The sequence below is a fragment of the Chrysochloris asiatica genome, unplaced genomic scaffold, assembly GCF_000296735.1.
Source record: "Chrysochloris asiatica unplaced genomic scaffold, ChrAsi1.0 scaffold00009, whole genome shotgun sequence".
Lineage (NCBI taxonomy): Eukaryota > Metazoa > Chordata > Mammalia > Afrosoricida > Chrysochloridae > Chrysochloris > Chrysochloris asiatica.
In genome coordinates, this window is record NW_006408527.1 from 22,753,381 (window position 1) to 22,770,617 (window position 17,237).

The following is a 17,237-nucleotide window of genomic DNA, read 5'->3' on the forward strand; positions in this document are numbered from 1 at the left end:
ATCGCCTGCCCCCAAGGGGGAAAAAAAAAAAAAAAAGAATCTAAAAATATTTCATTATCCAGAATTTTCTGGTTTGCTCTCAGTTGTATTTGAACTTCTCCAAATACTGCACAGGGTGGACAGAGGATTCCATCCAGCAAGGCCTGAGAGCTTCTCAGCAAGGTTACATCTGATCTGGAAAAGGAGAAGTCTTCAGGTTAGACTTTAGAGAGACATTTTCACACCAGTAAAGCTGATCAGTACTGACACCTGCTTCTTGCCAATATTGCAATTGTCTGCGGGTCTCAGACTGGACTCAGGACCACGTGTGACAAATTCATAGACTACTCTTGTTGATTTAGAGGTCTGTCAATTTTGTCTCCAGTCGCCATTCCCACCTGCCCTGTTCCACCAACACAAAGCCACAGTGCTAAGCATCTGGCCGGAGCACACAAAGACCTGCAGAGTTTGTCTTCTCCCCTCATCTGACCTTATCTGCCAGGAGGGGGCATCTGGAGTTTTATTAATCCTCATCTGGGCCAAAGTTACAGTTCTTTCCCATTCTCTCCCCTGCCATGGTCTCCTCAGGTCCTAGAATGGGTGTGGGGAGGGCTCAGCAGAGAGCCAGGGCCCTAAGACAGCCCCTTCAGCTTAAAGACCCTGTCTGTAGATGATTCCACATCAGGGGTCTCTGGTGACCATTCCTACGTTTGACATGTCTGGTTTGAATAGCTAAATGTGATCCTTGGCTTGCCTGCCTCAGAGACACTTTGGATGTATGTTTTAAAAGGCATAGTCCTGGCCCCCACATCACAGCTACTGAATCAGAATCGCTGGGGTTGGGGTACATTGAATTAAGAATCCCAGGACAAAAAAAAAAAAAAAAAGAATCCCAGGACATTCTGATGAATGCTAGTTTCTGGTCCCTAGGTTATCAGTTAGAAATAAGCTCATCTACATTGACACGTGTAGAGACTGGGAAATGGATATAAAAAGATAAGAACTTGAGTTTAAACCCAGAATGACGTGTAATATAACTCCAGGGGTGGGAGTATACTCACATATGGATGACATCTCCTGGCTACCTCCATGCTTAAACCCAGCAGCCCTGCCCAGTCTCTATCCTTGCTGATGCTACCAGGATACTGTACATCCCTCACATCCAGAGGTGGGACAGCACCGCTACCTTTGCAGCCCTTTTGCCTTCCAGGATATAGGATGCTTCCTGCAAGCCTGGCCCCTCACTCTCAGACTGTCAGAGGCCACCATGGTTGTCCTAGAGGCACCCCCTGTCCCGGAGGGTGGGATGATCTTACCTGCAACCTGAACTTGTTTGGACAGTCTCTCTTAGAATCGGGAGGTGAAGTTCCTCAGGCTGTTGGGCCCAGCTAAGGTTCCCAGCATGCTCCTATCGAAGCCTTGCTGCCAGGGGAGAAATATGAAGTGCACAAATTATTCTAGGATAAAACAGAGTGGGGCTTCCTACAGTATCAAAACCGTACCCCCAGAGTATCCTTAACCTTCAACTACAGAATCTACTGAACCCTCTGGACATGAATGTGAATGTCAGGGCTAAAACAGGCTGAGTCAGCCACACTCAATGCCGCTGATATCCATGAATGAGTGAAACAAGTTTAAAACATCAACATATTTGAATTTTCTACTTGCATTTGCAGACACTTGAATCAAGGCATGAGGATTTAGGTCTCATTATTCTTAAAACAGGATAATCACCAAATTCAGGTTAGAGAAGGTGTTAGTTTCCCCTCTGATTAGCCCTGTCTTTTTTGCTTACTGTTAATCCTGTAAGAGAGTCCTAGTGTGGCACTGTGGGATAAAGCACTGGACTTCAAGGTTTGAACCATAAGTTCAGTGGTTCAAACTCACCAGCTGTTCCTTGGAAACCCTATATAGAGTTGCTTTGAGTCGGAACCGACTCAATGGAACTTAACAACAACAACGACAATCCTCTAAGAACTCTAGTCAGTGAGGCTGTGTCCAGCATTTCTCAAACATGAGAGTAGAGGCGGGTGCTAGAAGTGAAAATCCACTGTGCTCGAAGGTTCTCTTTACTTGTCTGCCCTCCACCCCCAGAGCCACGATATTCTGAACTCCCTGCTGGCAGAGATGGCATTTTCATTCCTTTTACTTCTACTAGAATACAGGATATTATGTTTGGTAAAGTGAAGGGTCAGAGAAAAAGAGGAAGACTCCCTACAAGATGGATTGGCACAGTGGCGGCAGCAATGGGCTGAGGTGTAGCAACGATTGTGAGGTTGACACAGGACCAGGCAGTGTTTCGTTATATTGTGCATAGGGTCGCTATGAGTCAGTACCAACTAGATGGCTCCTAACAACAAGAAGCATGCAGCAGCTGCTCAATAAATGCTTTGGAGTGAGTAAGAACAACATTTGCCACAAGAAGAGGTCCCTGGTGTCAGCCCTGTGCTCTAAGGCACAGGAAGCCACGTTGGCCCTTGCCAGTCTGTGGGAACATGAGGGGAGATGGTACAAGGGATTCAAATCAGCAATGGGCTCAAAGCCTAGGCCTGCCTCTTACAGGCATGTGTCACATGATGCCACGTTCCCCCTCCCTGCGGATTTGCTCTCCTGCTCCTGTTAAGCTTGGCGGAATTCCGTGAGAAGTGCAAAGAGTGAAAAGTTCTGAGTGCTCAGCCTAGCTCCTATACAGAATCACAGCATTCAACCCTATTGCTCCATGGTTCCTTATTGTGCAAAATGGACCTAAGTCAGTCAAGTCCGCCTCAACTGTGGCTGACAGAACCCAGTGAATGTTGAGTGGGAAGGTGCTATGGGACAGGAGTCCCAACTCAGAGTACATTGAGGCTATTCAAGTCAAACATAGGTAGAGGGAGAAGGTGTAGAGACAGCATGAGGAAGCTGGTTTTCTCATGTGCAAGAGGGAATTCATACCTAACGTAGTACATGGTTCTCTAGGCCTGTCTTAGGCTAGGCATGGCCTCTGCATTTTAGAGTGAGCTGTACCCTCTGGACCATCATCAGAGAGCTTGAGGAGATCCTCACCCCATTCTCCTCACCTGCCTCACTTCTACTGGCCTTCCCAGCACCTGTCCTTTGGCCAAGCCCACCCTCACTGTGGTACAGAGGGAAAAGAGCACTCAATGCTCAATCAGGGAATAAAGGTCACTCATTGCTGTGACCTCAGTTTCCCAACCAGTTTTTTTTTTAATGTTTTATTATGAATTATGTGATAGTTTACATGGGAGAACATTAACTTTACATTCATCCTATTGTATATCGTTTCATTGCCATGGTTACAATCCCCTCCATGCATCATCAACCTACAAGCCTGCCCCCTAGTCATCAGCACACAGCCCCTCTCCGTCTCTGGGTCTAGAGTTCCCAGCTGCTCTATCGCTCCACGTCATTGCCTCTGCCTCTATCTCTGGCGTCAATGTTCTCTGGGTAGGGTCCCGTTCTCCGCTCTTATCCCTTGATGGTCCCAGGGACCTCCGCTCCTGGACTGCAAAGTCAATCACTCCCCTCCTTTTGCTACAAAATGTCTTCCTTTACATTTCCAACCCTCACAGTCTGTCCTGATATCAATTATTCACTATTGTACCACAAGAGACCTATCTGCATCTCCTTACATCAGCCCCACCTAGACAGACTGGATACTACTCAGTAGAGATTCTACCTTCCTCTGCACCTTCTGGAACTAGGCTCCCTCTTAAAAGCTTGTAAGCCAGTCACTTCTTGCCTTTGTAGCCATCCCCCCCTCCCCCCACCAACTTTTTGGGTAGCCAATGTCCAAGTTGTCAATCCCTGTCTACTCTGTGTGTGGAGGGGGTGGGAATGATCCTCACTGTAAAGATTTGTTCTCTCTTTTGAGCTACTGCATCCATAGGTAGGTCAGGTTCATCAAATTGTATCAGATTACTTTTTTTCCTCTTCTTTCTTCTAGTTGAGCTCTGATCATCCAGTCACTGAAGCCAGGTCAAGTGGGTATTATCTGCAAGTGTGGGTGTTCTTATGCATATGCCCTCTCTTATCATCAGCTGGACGCTTCACTCTCCACTCTAGTCTTCTGTGGCTATGTCACTGACTCTGGGCCCAAGAGTTCCCAGGTCTTGCCACACTGCTGGCCAACTAGGTCTCCACCCAGGTTCACTGGAGTCTATTGAAACATTGTAGGGCTTAGGCTCGCAGCTTCATTGCTGTTTTTCCTTCACTTCCCCTTATCGGTGATGAACATGGTCACCAATCAGAGCGCATATCTGCTAGTGTATTCCCACTGAGTCTTAGGGAAGGAGGTTTGCCCTGAGGGGATCACTTGCCTTGATGTCTTCTGGGCAAGCAACTTGCTTGTTCTTGCAGTAATCAATCATATGGACTGCCATTATTGTTTTGTATTTTTCCTGTTGGTCTTTCTTTCAAGAAGTATCTTCTGTTCTTCTAGCTGCTCCAAGTTGGTCTGCTTGTCCTTTCAAGTGGAAATTTCCCACCTCAGAAGATTCTGGATGGGGTTCAGGATTCCACCTATGGTCTTATGTAATGCAGAGGCTCCACAGGAAACCTCCTTCACTGGGCATGCTGTAGCCCCATTTTAGGTATTCCAAACAGTTATAGGCAGAAGACAGACTTACAAGCTTTCTATGGTGATATTTCTGGCTATTCCTTTCTCTCCCCCTCAAGTGGCTATTTTATAATGGTATGCCAGGGAAACCAAGATTCAAAAGACAACCAAGCATCTTAACAATATTTCCCCCTTTTTTCCCATTCCAACTACGTCTCAGTCCCTGTATCCCAGAACCCTGTTGTTCCATGCCAACCAGTTTTTACCTCATGGGACCGTATATGTTTCCCCAGACATGGTATAGAAAGTGCTGTCGTTCCTTTTGTCTTAGAATAGGTATCTGTCTATCCCCTTAAGTCAATTCCAGCTCACAGGAGCCTTACAGGACAGGGTGGAACTCTTCCTTAGGGTTTCTGAGACTACATTTTTATGGGAGCAGACAGACTCATCTTTCTCCCTCTGAGTGGCTGGTGGGATGGAACTTCTGACCTTATGGTTAGAAGTCCATTGTTTAACCCATGTTCCCCCAGAGCTCCTCCCACCTGACCAGGTCCCCTCTAGTGCTTTGAGATCCATCTGGTTCTCCTCTTCTTCATCCTCCATCCCCTTCTTTGCCCACTTCCTCTCCTCTCACAGAGATGCTTGGATTTCCTCTGTCTTTAAACAGAGCTCTTTCTAACCATTATTTTGTCTCCTTTACTTCCAGGACACCGTGAGATGAACCCTTACTTGTTCCCTTGCCCACCACTGGCCGCAGGTTCCATTACTCCCCTAGAACTGCCAGCATGCTCTTTCCAGGTCTTCAACCCTTTCCAGGCCTTCTGCAGTTTCTCATTTCGTGGCCCTTCTTCCTCCTCAGCCCCAAAGTAAAGGTCTTCTCCATGTTTCTGCCCTTATAACTGGAGACTTTTCCATGGACATGTGCCCAATAATGTCTTGGCTGTGCTCAGGGCTTCCGTCTTCTGCCCAGTGCTCCCAAGGCCCCATGCTACATCCCTGCCTGGACTCCAGATCAACCTCTCCAGATGAGAATTCCTCTTTCTCCCTGTCAAAAACATTCTGGACCCCTTCCACACGTATCTATTCTTGTTAACATAACCACATTGCTCCTGCATCATCAGATTTACTATTCCATTTCTCTCACCACCTGCCTTTTATTCCCACTCTTACAGTGGCCTGCACCTCAGTCCAAAGAGCAGCTGCTCCAGGAATGGGGAAAAAAGGACCAAGGGCAGAGATTTTATTAACAAGACATGGTAGAGGGCTTTATGACTGGTAAGGTGGTGGTGTTGAGAACAGAGAGGAACCAATAGTCACCTGGACCAGTACAAACGCCTCTAGGATCTCCCAGTCTGTGCTGCCTAAAGGAGCCCTGGTGATACTGTGGGCTAAGCATTGGGCTGCTAATCAGAAAGTTGATGGTTCAAACCCACCAGCTACTCCATGGAAGAAAAACGAGGTAGCCAGCTCCCTTAAAGATGACCAATCTACTCTGTTAAATTGGGTCGTATAGACTGAAATCGATTGATGGCAGTAGGTTGGGTTTGTGTTCAAGTTTTGCGTTGATCTTGAAAACCTTGACTCAGAACTCTCAAAGGTACAATCCCAGCTCTTTAGTCTTAAATTAAAGGTGTTTTGTAAAGCAGCCCAAACCTACCTTCCCCACCCATCCAGTACACAGCATCATGCCCCAATTGAATGGCTGCCTTTTGTTTCTATTGTGTTTCAGTTTGTTCTCATAGGATTCTACCCAAGGCTCTTCCCAAATTTTTTGGATTCCCTCAACCCTCTGTGCTGGGCATCCCTCTTAGATCCCACTACCCAGAGGTTTGCACAGAGTGGTGGGCATATTCACTGACATGCACACGTTTCTCCAACTCTCTGTCTTACATGTGTCTCACTGACCTATCTTCCACTCTTTCCAATCCTCTGGGCCTTCAGTGCATGCAAAGTGCAGGACAGCCCCGCCAGATGGGTGGGTGGTATGGGCTCTTACCTGTCTGAGGACTGACTGCAGTTCCTTGCTGGACCACATATCCGACAGGAGGAGTCGGGCAGCTTCTGCAGCCTTGGGGGAGGCACTGGGCGAGCAGAAAGTTCAACTGTAAGGTATCACATGGAGCAATCTCCCACCCTTAGCACCAGGTCTTAGAGGTATGGTGCTCTCTGGTTACTTGACACACTGGGCCAGTCCTGCCCACCTAGAGGCATTCAGGATTCTCCTAGGGAACTACTGACGAGACGTGCTGTCTCACTCCTGGACTCCTGCAGTTTGCTCTGGGAAGACAGAGTCTGTGGAGCAGAACAGTGCTCCCATACAGTTGAGTCTACAGTTTCACGCCTCCTGCTGGCCCTCTGAGGACCCAGTGCCCCATGGTGACCTCCAACTAAGAACCGAGTTGTCTCTCTCTCTTCTGCGTAGCCCTGGGGTTTGGATGCGGACCCTTAGCTCCTCAGCACTCTCAGCTTCTGGAACTTCTCTTCTAGTCTAGCCTCCCCAGTCCCGGGTTGGCGCCCCTGCACTAGCTTCAGTTCCCTGCTCTTCACCTGCACCTACTCTGCAGGGAGAGATGGGCAGGGCGAGGGAGGGTATACTACCTGCTGCGGCACAAGTTGATGACATTGTTGAGCATGCTGCTGGAGAAGTGCTGCTTGGCCATCTGTGGCTGGGAGGCCATCAGGTTCCTCACGGTGTAGCAAGCGGAGGACAAGATGTCTTCAGAGTTGTTGGTGTTGCCAGTGTGGCTGGTGAGGAGTCTGGTCACCTCTGGGAACACTTGATTCCCTGGGATCAAAAAAGGAGTGCAGGGCACTGGGTCAGGATAACCCAAGGAAAGAGGTGCTGTGGAGTTCCCTCTGGGGCCATGGTCCCAGACTGCTGCCACACACACCCGGAACAAGGCAGCTCACCAGGCCTCATTTGAGCTTTAACTCAGAGCCTTGAGACTGAGGTGACTTGCTCCTTCCTACCTCCAAGCCTCTCTTGGGCCAGCTTCCCCTACTGGGATGCTAATCCCAAGGCATGGTTAGAAATCAAGACTTTCCAGCAGGCTCTGGAAAGTGGGGATTCTGTGAGGAGACCTAAAGCCCACCTCCCACTAGGAAGGCAGTAAGATGCCTCTGGAGGTGGCACTTACCCATCACTCTGTGGAGCACAGGGTGGCGGGACATGTTGCTCAGGAGGGAGGCTCCGGACCGCACCACATCGGAGTTGCCCGATTGCAGAAGGCGGGCAATCTGTGGCAAGCCCTTCTCCTTCAGCCCAATCATCTGACTCATGCCATTGGACATCTAAGAGAGAAGGATCCAGTGAAAGCCTAGCCTGTGGCTCCCCAGGTACCATGTGGGGTGGAAGAGATAATCTCTAACAACTAGATTCTGGAATGTTTTCTCTTTCTCATCTGCCACACCTTACTCTGAACCTGCCTAACCCCAAGCCCTCGACATTCACTCATCAGTTCAAACAAATGGGAGTTTCCTTGTTTGGACTGAGTTGAGTCCCCCCAAAATAGGTGTTGGAATCCTAGCCCCTATCTCTGTGCACATGACCCTGTTTTGGAAATATGGTTTTCTTTGGTGCATTAGTGAGGCCCTATCAGTGTAGTCATAATTTAGTCACTTCTGAGTTAGATAGGGAAGGTTGACCCATATGCATGCAGATACAGGGGACCTCAGATGCTGAGAGGCAGGTTCATCTACAAGCCCAGAAATGTCAAGTATTGCAGGCAGTTACTAGAAATTGAATTAGATAAAGGACTTCCCTCTAGAGCCAGGCCCTAAATTTGGACATCTAACGTGAACTGTGAGAAGGCACCTATTGCTGATTTTTACAGCCACACACTTGTGGTATTTCTGTTATAGTCTGTTATTGCTGTTACGTGTCCTCATAGCATGTATAGGGTTTCCGAGGCTTTATATCTTCATGGGAGCTAAAAGTCTCATCTTTCTCCTGTGGAGTAGCTTGTGGACTTGAACCGTGGACCTTGTGGTTGGCAGTCCAGTGCTTATCATATGGAGCCACTGCATTTGCTGTATTATAGCAGACCCTCCCCCTGACACAAACATATTCTTCATCCCTGTCCCCAACTCCAGGCACAGAGCCCAGGAGGGCCAGTGGGCATTGTGGGCACTGCTCTCTAGTAAGAACCAGGAAGCAAAGGGATTCTGTGGGCAAACATAATCCACTCAACTGTATCCCCTGTGAGTTTTTAAAGGGCAGAGGCATTTTACACCATCACTGTGTCCTAGTGCTCAGCCTAGAGACTCACATACAACAGGCATATTCCATATACGTGTGCACAGAGGAAGCTCTGAAGCCCATATGCATTTGATACTACGCAGACAGGGGGCAGGCTCGTGGGAAAAGCCACAAGCAGAGCCTGGTCTGTTAATACAGAAGTGGGGAGAAGGGATGGAGAGGAAAGGCCCCTCTTACCAGCCCCTTGCTGGCAGTCAGGTTCTGCAGGGCGCCAGCACAGGCCTCCAGGGTGGCGTCCTTCTTGCTCTTGCCCATGAGATTCAGGTAGGTGCGGATGGCATCTGAGTGATACAGCCAGCTGCTGCCCTTAGGGTTGGTCTCTTCCTCAGGAAGGGGGCAGTCATAGTTGTTGTTCTGAGGACAAAGAGCCAGTCAATGGAGATCCCAGGGAGAGGGCCCAACCCAAGCATTCATATCTCCTCCTCCCCAACACCCCAACCAGGTCATAGTTCCTAGGTAGGGGTAGATGTTGGAGGGGTGGAGGGACTGGGGAAGAGCCTCATGGATGGAGAACAGGCACTGAAGCAGGGAGCCCAGAGACAGCGCTGCTGTATCTCTGTCCTTCATGTACCAGGCAGCTCTGTGGAATGAGGAGAGAGGCCACGGTCCTTGGAGCTATGCCCAGCAGAAGGAGAGCACAACTGGTATCTCAGGAAGTATGGTCCAGGGTAGCCTATGCCCAAACCTTCTACCTAGGAGAGGCTGCTTTGGGGTTTCATGTAAAGATGATTCCTCCCCTCTCAGAGTCAAACCCTGAGCTTGATCCTCCCTGGGCCAATGTGGATGGACTAGGAACTCCTTCCCTAGTTATGCCCAGCACATTATCCCCAATGGAAGAAGCCTGCTCCTCCCTCCACAGCTGCCCTCCTTCTGCCTCTGGAGAAGGGTAGGAGGGCTTGGATGTCATCTAGAAAGTAGGCCATAGGCACCAAGGCTGGAGAGGGGTTAAAGTTCTGGCTATCCCCCAAATCCTCAAAGGCATGAGCAAAGATAGGGGAAGGCTTTGCCCATTATACAGTGTAGGAGACTAAGGCCTTTCAACACAGGGATGATGCTTTTGACCTCAGGGGTGGTCTGTGCTCCTACAATCCCAAGATCACAGATCCCTACTGTATGTAAGATGGACAAGCCCTCTACCCAGGGTGCAGATGATTTCAATGCCTGAGCTCTGGGATAGGCCTGTCCTGTAGAACTACTTTCAGGCTCCAGGACAGAGAGAGGCAAGGTGGATAAGACAGTGGGGATGGGTGGGCCCAGGGGACCCTAGCTGTGTTGAAGGATAGTACTCACTATCATCTTGTCGCTCTTGTTGCTGAAGCAGCCTGTGGAGGACTTCTCTGTGTAGGCATTGCGGGCATTGTACTCCAGCTGGCGGTAGCGGGTGGGCACCTCTGCATCCAGGCGGTAGGAGAGGTTGTGTAGGATGCACATACAGTTCTCCACAGACTGGGGTGATGGGAGGAGGTGGAAACAGAAGCACAGCATCTGAGTATCTGTTCAAGTCTGGAGGGGCTCCCAAGCGCACTCCCTCCACTAACACACACAAAAGGGGAAGACACCCTCATACTGGATGGAAAGGAGATGAGCATGGGGCATCCAGTCACCCTCAATCTACCAAAACACCCCAGAGACACTTCCTGGAGCCTGAGTTTGAATCTCAGCTGTATTATTTCCTAGCTGTGTGTCCTTGAAAGGTGACTTGCTTCACCTTTCCAGACTTCAGTTTCCTTACCTATCAAATGGCTCTAAAACCACCTACTTCACTGGGCTATTGGGAGGATTACATATGAAAAGTACTTGTCATGGGGCATACAGAACACAGAAGGATCAACAGACAGTGGCCACTTTATGAATGCTAAGGGCCACGTGTTAATGGACTGACCAGGATGTTGAAGAACTCGCCTTCCCTCCTGGAACAAACTCCTTCAGGAGTCCTAGTATCTTCTGGGTTAGGAAGGAATGTAGCCACCACTGCCCTACCATTCCCTCTTTGCATGGCCACTCCTTGAACACCAAAAGCAAAGGCTGTTGTAAAGATCTGCTTCTGTAAAGATTTACAATCTTGGAAACCCTGTGGGGGCAGTACTGCTTTCTCCTATAGGGTTGCAATGAGTTGCAATCAACCTGTCAGAGCTTTGGGGTTTGGGGAAGACAGCAGAAATAGAGGACATCTGATCTTGGGGAGAAAAAGGAGGCTGCCTTTCAGCACCAGTGTGCATTCCCCAGGGCTCAGCATGCCTGGTACCAGCAGCAGTCAAAAGTCACTGGGAACTTTCTCTGTGCTAGACACTCCTCTATGTGTTTTGCGTATTAACTTATCAAACCCTTAAACAACCCACAAATCAGGCATTTTTATGATCCCCTGCATTTGAAAGGCAGAGAGATTAGGTGTCTACATTTGCTTAGCCTGCAGGTTTAACACGAGAGCAGGAGTAGCACGCGAACAAGCTGGCTCCAGAGACTGACCACTGACTAGTACTGTGGGCCCAGTGGGAAGTGTTGGAGGACTTTGCATCCAAAAGTCTCCTCTGCTCTGTCCTAGTATTTATGCTCCTGTCCAGTCACATGGCCATAATTCAAGGATACACAGAAAGTGCAGACCTAACTTGTAGAACCAGAGAGACAAAATGTCAAGGCCTGGTGTCTAAAGAGCTGCCCTTACCGATCAAAGGCAGAGCCCTAAAACTTAGAACCTGGACAAAGAGGAGGGCTGGGGATTGATGAGTATCACCAGGGGCCCCTTCTCACCTTGTCATCACAGCGACTGGCCGCCACACAGTTCTGGACATAGGCCACAAGGGAATCAATGAGGCCAGTGTAGTTACGCATGGTCTGGCGGCCTAGGTCTGCTGAGCTCAGGTTCCTTTGGGAGAGAGGACAGAGGGAGGGGAAGTGAAGGATGCGTAGAGAGAACAAAAAGGGTGAGAGAAGAGAGCGCAGAGGGAGGTACACAGGGTAGAGAACAGACAGAGAGGATGGGATGAAGGTTGTGGAGGAAAAGAGAGAACAGGAAGGAAAATAATGTAGAAAGAATGAAGGGAAGAAAAAAATCATTTTGTTTAATTGTGTCCAGTGATGGAGAAGGCTGAGATAAGATCCTTTTTGAACCCAGTTCTTTCCTATCCTTCTTTCTGGTGCAAGCAATTAATGCTCTAGTTGGCCCAGAGGTGCCTTGAAAACCCCTGCCTATCTACTCATAAAAAATCAGCCACTGCAAATCCATTGGGGCCGCTGTTCTGTTCTTCTGTTCTGACATATATGGGGTCAGCGGTCATCATGAGTCAGAATCAACTCGATGGCCACTGGCTACTGGTTCTGCCCACTTATTCCTCATTCCCCAGCCTGTAACTTTATGACTTCCCATGCCTCAGTGGCAGCTGGCATCCAAGGCACACATTTGCCTCTAGTGGGCACTTGTGAGAGTATGGCTGGAGGCTCCTGTCTCTATCTGAGAGTCTAGAAGACACCCTATGGGTGCTGCCACCAGGTGCTGGATGAGGAGTGGAACTGACGTGGGGCAGGGCTGGGGACCAGATGTGCCTCCCACCAAAGAAAGCTGTGTTCTGCTCCCAGCAGAAGGCTCCTTCCCCAGCAATCTGGGCCTATCTGCCTGGTGCACATGGGGTGTGGTTGCCGTTCTTCCCAGCAGCCCTGCAGCTCCATAAAGTCCTTAATTACACAGGCTTTTCATCTCTCAGCCCCACTGTTGTTCCCTGTAGGCTGCGCTGGAGACTGGGCAGGGGGGGTGGGGGTGGGAGGCTTCAGGGAGATGCACAAGCCAAGACACAGAAGCATGTGCCAATTGCAGTCCCCACCCAGGGGACTTCACAGGAACTGGGAACAACAAAGCCCACTAGAGCACAGGTTAACCTCCAGGATTCTTGTTCCAACCCCAGTTTATAAACCTCAGCTCCTTGAGTGAATAGAACAAGATTCCCACCTTCAACAGCCCCCACAGGGACCTGTCACACCCTGGTGTGGAACTCAGGAAACTCTGGGCAAAGAAGTGCCATCTTCATGCCAACCAACATGGCAAATAATTTAGCACCACTGCCTGGAAGTGACTCATTAGCAGCCAATCAGTAGACTTTTGTCTAAAAGAATGCTCTTCAAGATAGTACAAGAAATGCATTTTTTCAGGGGTGGAGGAGGGGGAAGTGTTGAACCAGTATGAATATGCAGATCCAGGCCTTTCTACTATTAGATCTCAAACTAATCAGCTGAGTTCCTTCTAAAGGAGGTCCCAGGGTCCTAAGTGTTCAGGGAAATTAGGAATGTCTGGGATCCCTGTGTCTGGGACACTTCAGAGGACCAGCGCCATGTCAACAGTGTATGTTCTCTGGTCCAGCTGAATGTTGACTGTGAGGGACCTGCCTGGGGATGGACAAGGCTGGGGCAGGAAGACCCCATCTGCCTCCTTCTCTTACCTCAAGCAGCCGGTGGCATTGAAGAAGACCTCAGGATCTATCACCTCCCTGGACATGTTGCTGTTGCCATCACACCAGCCAGAGAAGGGAATGATGACACGGTCGACCAAGACTGGCAAGGCATTGCCAATGAGCTCCTCCTTCAGCTCATCGGTGGAAGACAGGTTCCAGAGCAGCCCTGGGGGTTGGAGACAGTCAATCCAACACTTGCTAACATGGAAGGTTCCAGGAACCATGACACTGGCCCCAGCCAGAGCCTACGGAGATGTCACCTTCCAGCTAGGCATGATCTACCAAACCTACTGCCCAGTTGCTCCATCAGCCCAATTCTTAACATCACAACCAGATTACAGGCCCATTGAGGGCAGGGAACATTAGGTAGAGTTCTCTACCTAAGACAAAATAATGACATGGAAAGTGATCAAAGAACATTGATGAATGGTTTTACTGTGCATTCTAGCACTCGGAATCTTCTCATGTTCCTTACTTTGTACCTGAAAGTCATTCTAGAAGTTACTTATGGATATTACTCTGGATATGGTTTCATCCTTCCAGTTCAATGTGCGGCCCTCATGATGACTTCTATCTTTTGTGCCGCCCACTTCACTAACTTACCCAGTTTTTTTAGATACAGGATTGGTGCTTAAGACCTGCCCCCATTCTCCTTACTTTCTCCCATCACCAACAAATCCCAGAGCCTGCTGAAAATGGACCCTACTGGGACATCAACCCTACTCTCCTTGCCCTCTAGCCTCAAAAATGACCTTGACCCACAATCACCACCTGGACACCACTAATCTGGTGACTGTGTGTCAAGGTCAAAAAACAGTGCCACTGGGCACCCAGTACACGATCTTGAGCCCAAATCTGCCTGGAAGTGACCCAGCTCTGAGGACTGCTCAGCACCCAACTAGGGGCCCTGGCCAGCAGTCCTGCCCAGCTCCCACCCTAACCCTCCACAGCTGGGTCTGCCCACCAGTCAGCTGTTTCTGGATCTCAGTGCTCCCGGTCCTCCTCAGAAGATTGACAGCCTCGCAAATCCCGTTCTGCCTGCGGGTCTCCAGCTTGTTGGTGTTGCTTCTGAACACCAGGTTGCGCAGGGCCCCGGCCGCAGCCTGCTGGACATTCTGGTTGGGGCTGCGGAGAAGGTCCACCAGCTTACAGATGCCTCCCAACTGATAGACCTGCAAGGGTTACCATGTTGTCTGGTCAAGAGAAGTAAAGTTCACCTAAAATTTTCTATTCAAAGTAGAATTTTTTGTCAGATCAAAAATATCTCCTTTCAAAATGTAAAGGTAGATGTTCTGTAGCCAAAGGAGGGGAGTGGCTCACTTTGCAGTCCAGCAACAGAGGTCCCTGGGACCATCAAGGGAGAAGAGAGGATTGTGGGACCCTACCCAGAGAAGCAGCTGCTCCTCGGAAACCCTATACAGGGTCGCTATGCGTCGGAATAGACTCGACGGCACATAACAACAACCCAGAGAAGCAGTGATGCCAGAGATGGAGGCAGAGACTTGGAGAGATGAAGCAGCTGGGGACTCTAGACCCAGAGAGGGACAGGGGCTGTGTGCTGACGGGGGGACAGGCTTGCAGGGCTTTGGTTGGTTGATGATGTATGGAGAGGATTGTAACCATGGCAATGAAACGATATATGATAGGATGAATGTAAGGCTAATGTTCTCCCATGTAAACTATCACATAATTCACAATAAAACATTAAAAAAAGAGTGAAGCGGCCAGCTGGGCTGAAGTCGGGGAGGCATTCGAGAACTCCCAAGCTTGCAGATGGTATCCATTTGGCCTACCTTGGATCACTTGCTGTCCAGAACTCGACCAGATGAAGATAAAGAAGTTTGATACAGGTAGCAAGCATAAATTGCTACAACTTGATGAACTGGACCTTTGTTTATGGATGAAGCTACCCCAAATTCCAACCAAAAGCGAAGGATTCTTCTTATCAAGGATCAAGTTTGCTTACTCAGTATACTGGGTTGATAAGGATGGGCAACTTTGACTTCGGTTAGCAAAATTGGGGGCTATAAAAGCACAAAGTGACTGGCTTACAAGCTTTCAGGAGGGTGTTTAGTGTCAGAATGAGAGGAATAAGATAGCATTCCCATTGAATGGGTTTCCTCTTGTCCAGATGGGTCTGATAATGATGGAGAAAGGATTTTATTATTCAATTGTGAGTAACTGTTATCAGGACTAATGGCAATTGTCACAACTGTAAAAGTTGAAGAGGTATAACTAAAAGGGGGGAGCAGTTAATTTGTCATTTCAGGAGCAGGGGACCCTAGGATCATCAAGAGGGAAGAACATAAGAGGAGCAAGGGATCCTAACTAGAAAAGCTGTAACAACAGAGATGGTGGCAGAGCGATGGCTTGGTCTCTGAGCAGCCCATGGACTGAGAAGGGCAGTGTGCCTATGGGCAGGAGGCTGGCTTGCAAACTGTTCCCTTTGGATATTTAAATAAATATATGTTTTCAATGTGATATGTGTACATTAAAAAAAAAGTAATAGAGGTAAATACTGTTAGGTGATGGTGCACAGAGGGACTATAATAATTGCAATAATTTGCTGACCGTAAAACTGATGATCTGCCCTGTAAACCTTCACTCACTCAATTCACAATAAAATCTTGAAAAAAAAAAAAAAAAATCTCCTTTTACTTCAGCAACATCCAAGTCAATTAAAATAAATAAGCAGTATGAAGTGGGGGAACTGACTTGGACCAGATGCCAAAAGACACGAGTACAGATCCTAGCTCTCCCACATCTTAGCTGGGGGGCTGTATTAGAAAGTCACTTTCTACTCTGAAAGTGTATTTCTACCTATTTTTATCCTCTGGAGTATGATGGGGGCGGGGAATCAGATGCAAAAATTTACTGTCTCATATACTTGTTCAAATTCCCAACAAGTAGAGACCCTCCCAGGAAACTCATTGTCCTACTAGTTAGTCTTGGTAGTCCAACTAGTCTTGGGTTCTCTAGGAACACATTCACGACACTATAACCCTAGATGAAATGGTAGAATCCTGTGGGCATCCATCTTGCCAGCCAAATTTGAGACGCATAGAAAAGTCATGTTTCCACCAGAGATGTATGGTGAGAGAAGTGGTCATGATACAGTGACAGAGAGAAAAAGAGTGGAGTCAAGTTTTTAGTGGGATTTGAGAAAGAGGTTTCTATTGAATTCATGGTGGTCACTGAAGTGTCTCTTCCGTATCTAAAGGGGGATACACACCTGGCTTCACATCTGTGGAGCAATATCCTTAACCAGAGGGGTTTTGTTCTGCATGGAGGGTTGAGATGCCCAATTTTGATCTTGGGCAATGCCAAACAAACTCCTCACCCTAGATGTCTGATCCAAGAGCAAACACTCTTCAATAAATGCAGGGTCAGGTGGAAACCCTCAGATCCTGTCCAGGACTACTGGGGACAAATGTGGCAGCCAGTTACCTGCTGCTTGGCAGATTCATCCTGGAAGCAGGTGTGTTGGATGTAATAGGCCCCGATGGCTTGGAACTTCTCATCTTGGGAGCTCAGGTACTGCACAGCCTTAGGGATGGTCAGCCCACTGCACTCGATGTCCTCACTGCAGATCCTGTGAGGAACATGGCAGTGGGGTGGGTTACATAGGGTGGGATCCCTGATTGGAGATTCAGAATCCCCCCTGGCACACATAAGTGCCATAGTTCCATCTGCCCTCCTGAAGGTCAGAACAAGATAGTCCGAGACCCACTAGGACAAAGCTCTGTGGAACACATCCTCCAGAGGTGGGAAAAGTCTGGTTGTGATGAGGTCTTGGTACAAAAGTAACCCATCTGCTTGCTTAACAAAAGTAACCTGTCTGCTTGCTTAACACCCAAGCACATGGGTTACCTTTGTACCTAGAAAAAACTGTGCTGCTTGCTGAGGGCATGCTCTCTTCCCACCCTGCTGTTTCTCACATCTGTGCCTCATACAGGGAAAACAGAAGAGAATGAACATAAACCCATCCATCCATCCATCCATC

The 17,237-nt window shown here is 48.6% G+C and overlaps 1 protein-coding gene across 2 annotated transcripts in view; it reads right to left on the reverse strand.

Annotated features, from left to right (window-relative positions):
• Window positions 1-1,305: 1,305 nt before the first annotated feature.
• Window positions 1,306-17,237, reverse strand: part of PKP1 (plakophilin 1 (ectodermal dysplasia/skin fragility syndrome)) — a 48,902-nt gene continuing 32,970 nt past the window's right edge. Inside the window, exons 4-14 of one of the 2 annotated variants that reach the window (XM_006834151.1) lie at window positions 16,682-16,826; window positions 14,199-14,406; window positions 13,223-13,400; window positions 11,880-11,914; window positions 11,544-11,686; window positions 10,086-10,241; window positions 8,973-9,149; window positions 7,675-7,828; window positions 7,136-7,322; window positions 6,534-6,618; window positions 1,306-1,401 (exon numbers count right to left, since the gene is read on the reverse strand). In XM_006834151.1, coding sequence (XP_006834214.1) covers window positions 1,327-1,401; window positions 6,534-6,618; window positions 7,136-7,322; window positions 7,675-7,828; window positions 8,973-9,149; window positions 10,086-10,241; window positions 11,544-11,686; window positions 11,880-11,914; window positions 13,223-13,400; window positions 14,199-14,406; window positions 16,682-16,826 — 1,543 coding nt within the window. In that variant the 3' untranslated portion in view covers window positions 1,306-1,326. The remainder of the gene's footprint in view (window positions 1,402-6,533; window positions 6,619-7,135; window positions 7,323-7,674; window positions 7,829-8,972; window positions 9,150-10,085; window positions 10,242-11,543; window positions 11,687-11,879; window positions 11,915-13,222; window positions 13,401-14,198; window positions 14,407-16,681; window positions 16,827-17,237) is intronic. The other variant, XM_006834152.1, reaches the window with a different exon arrangement.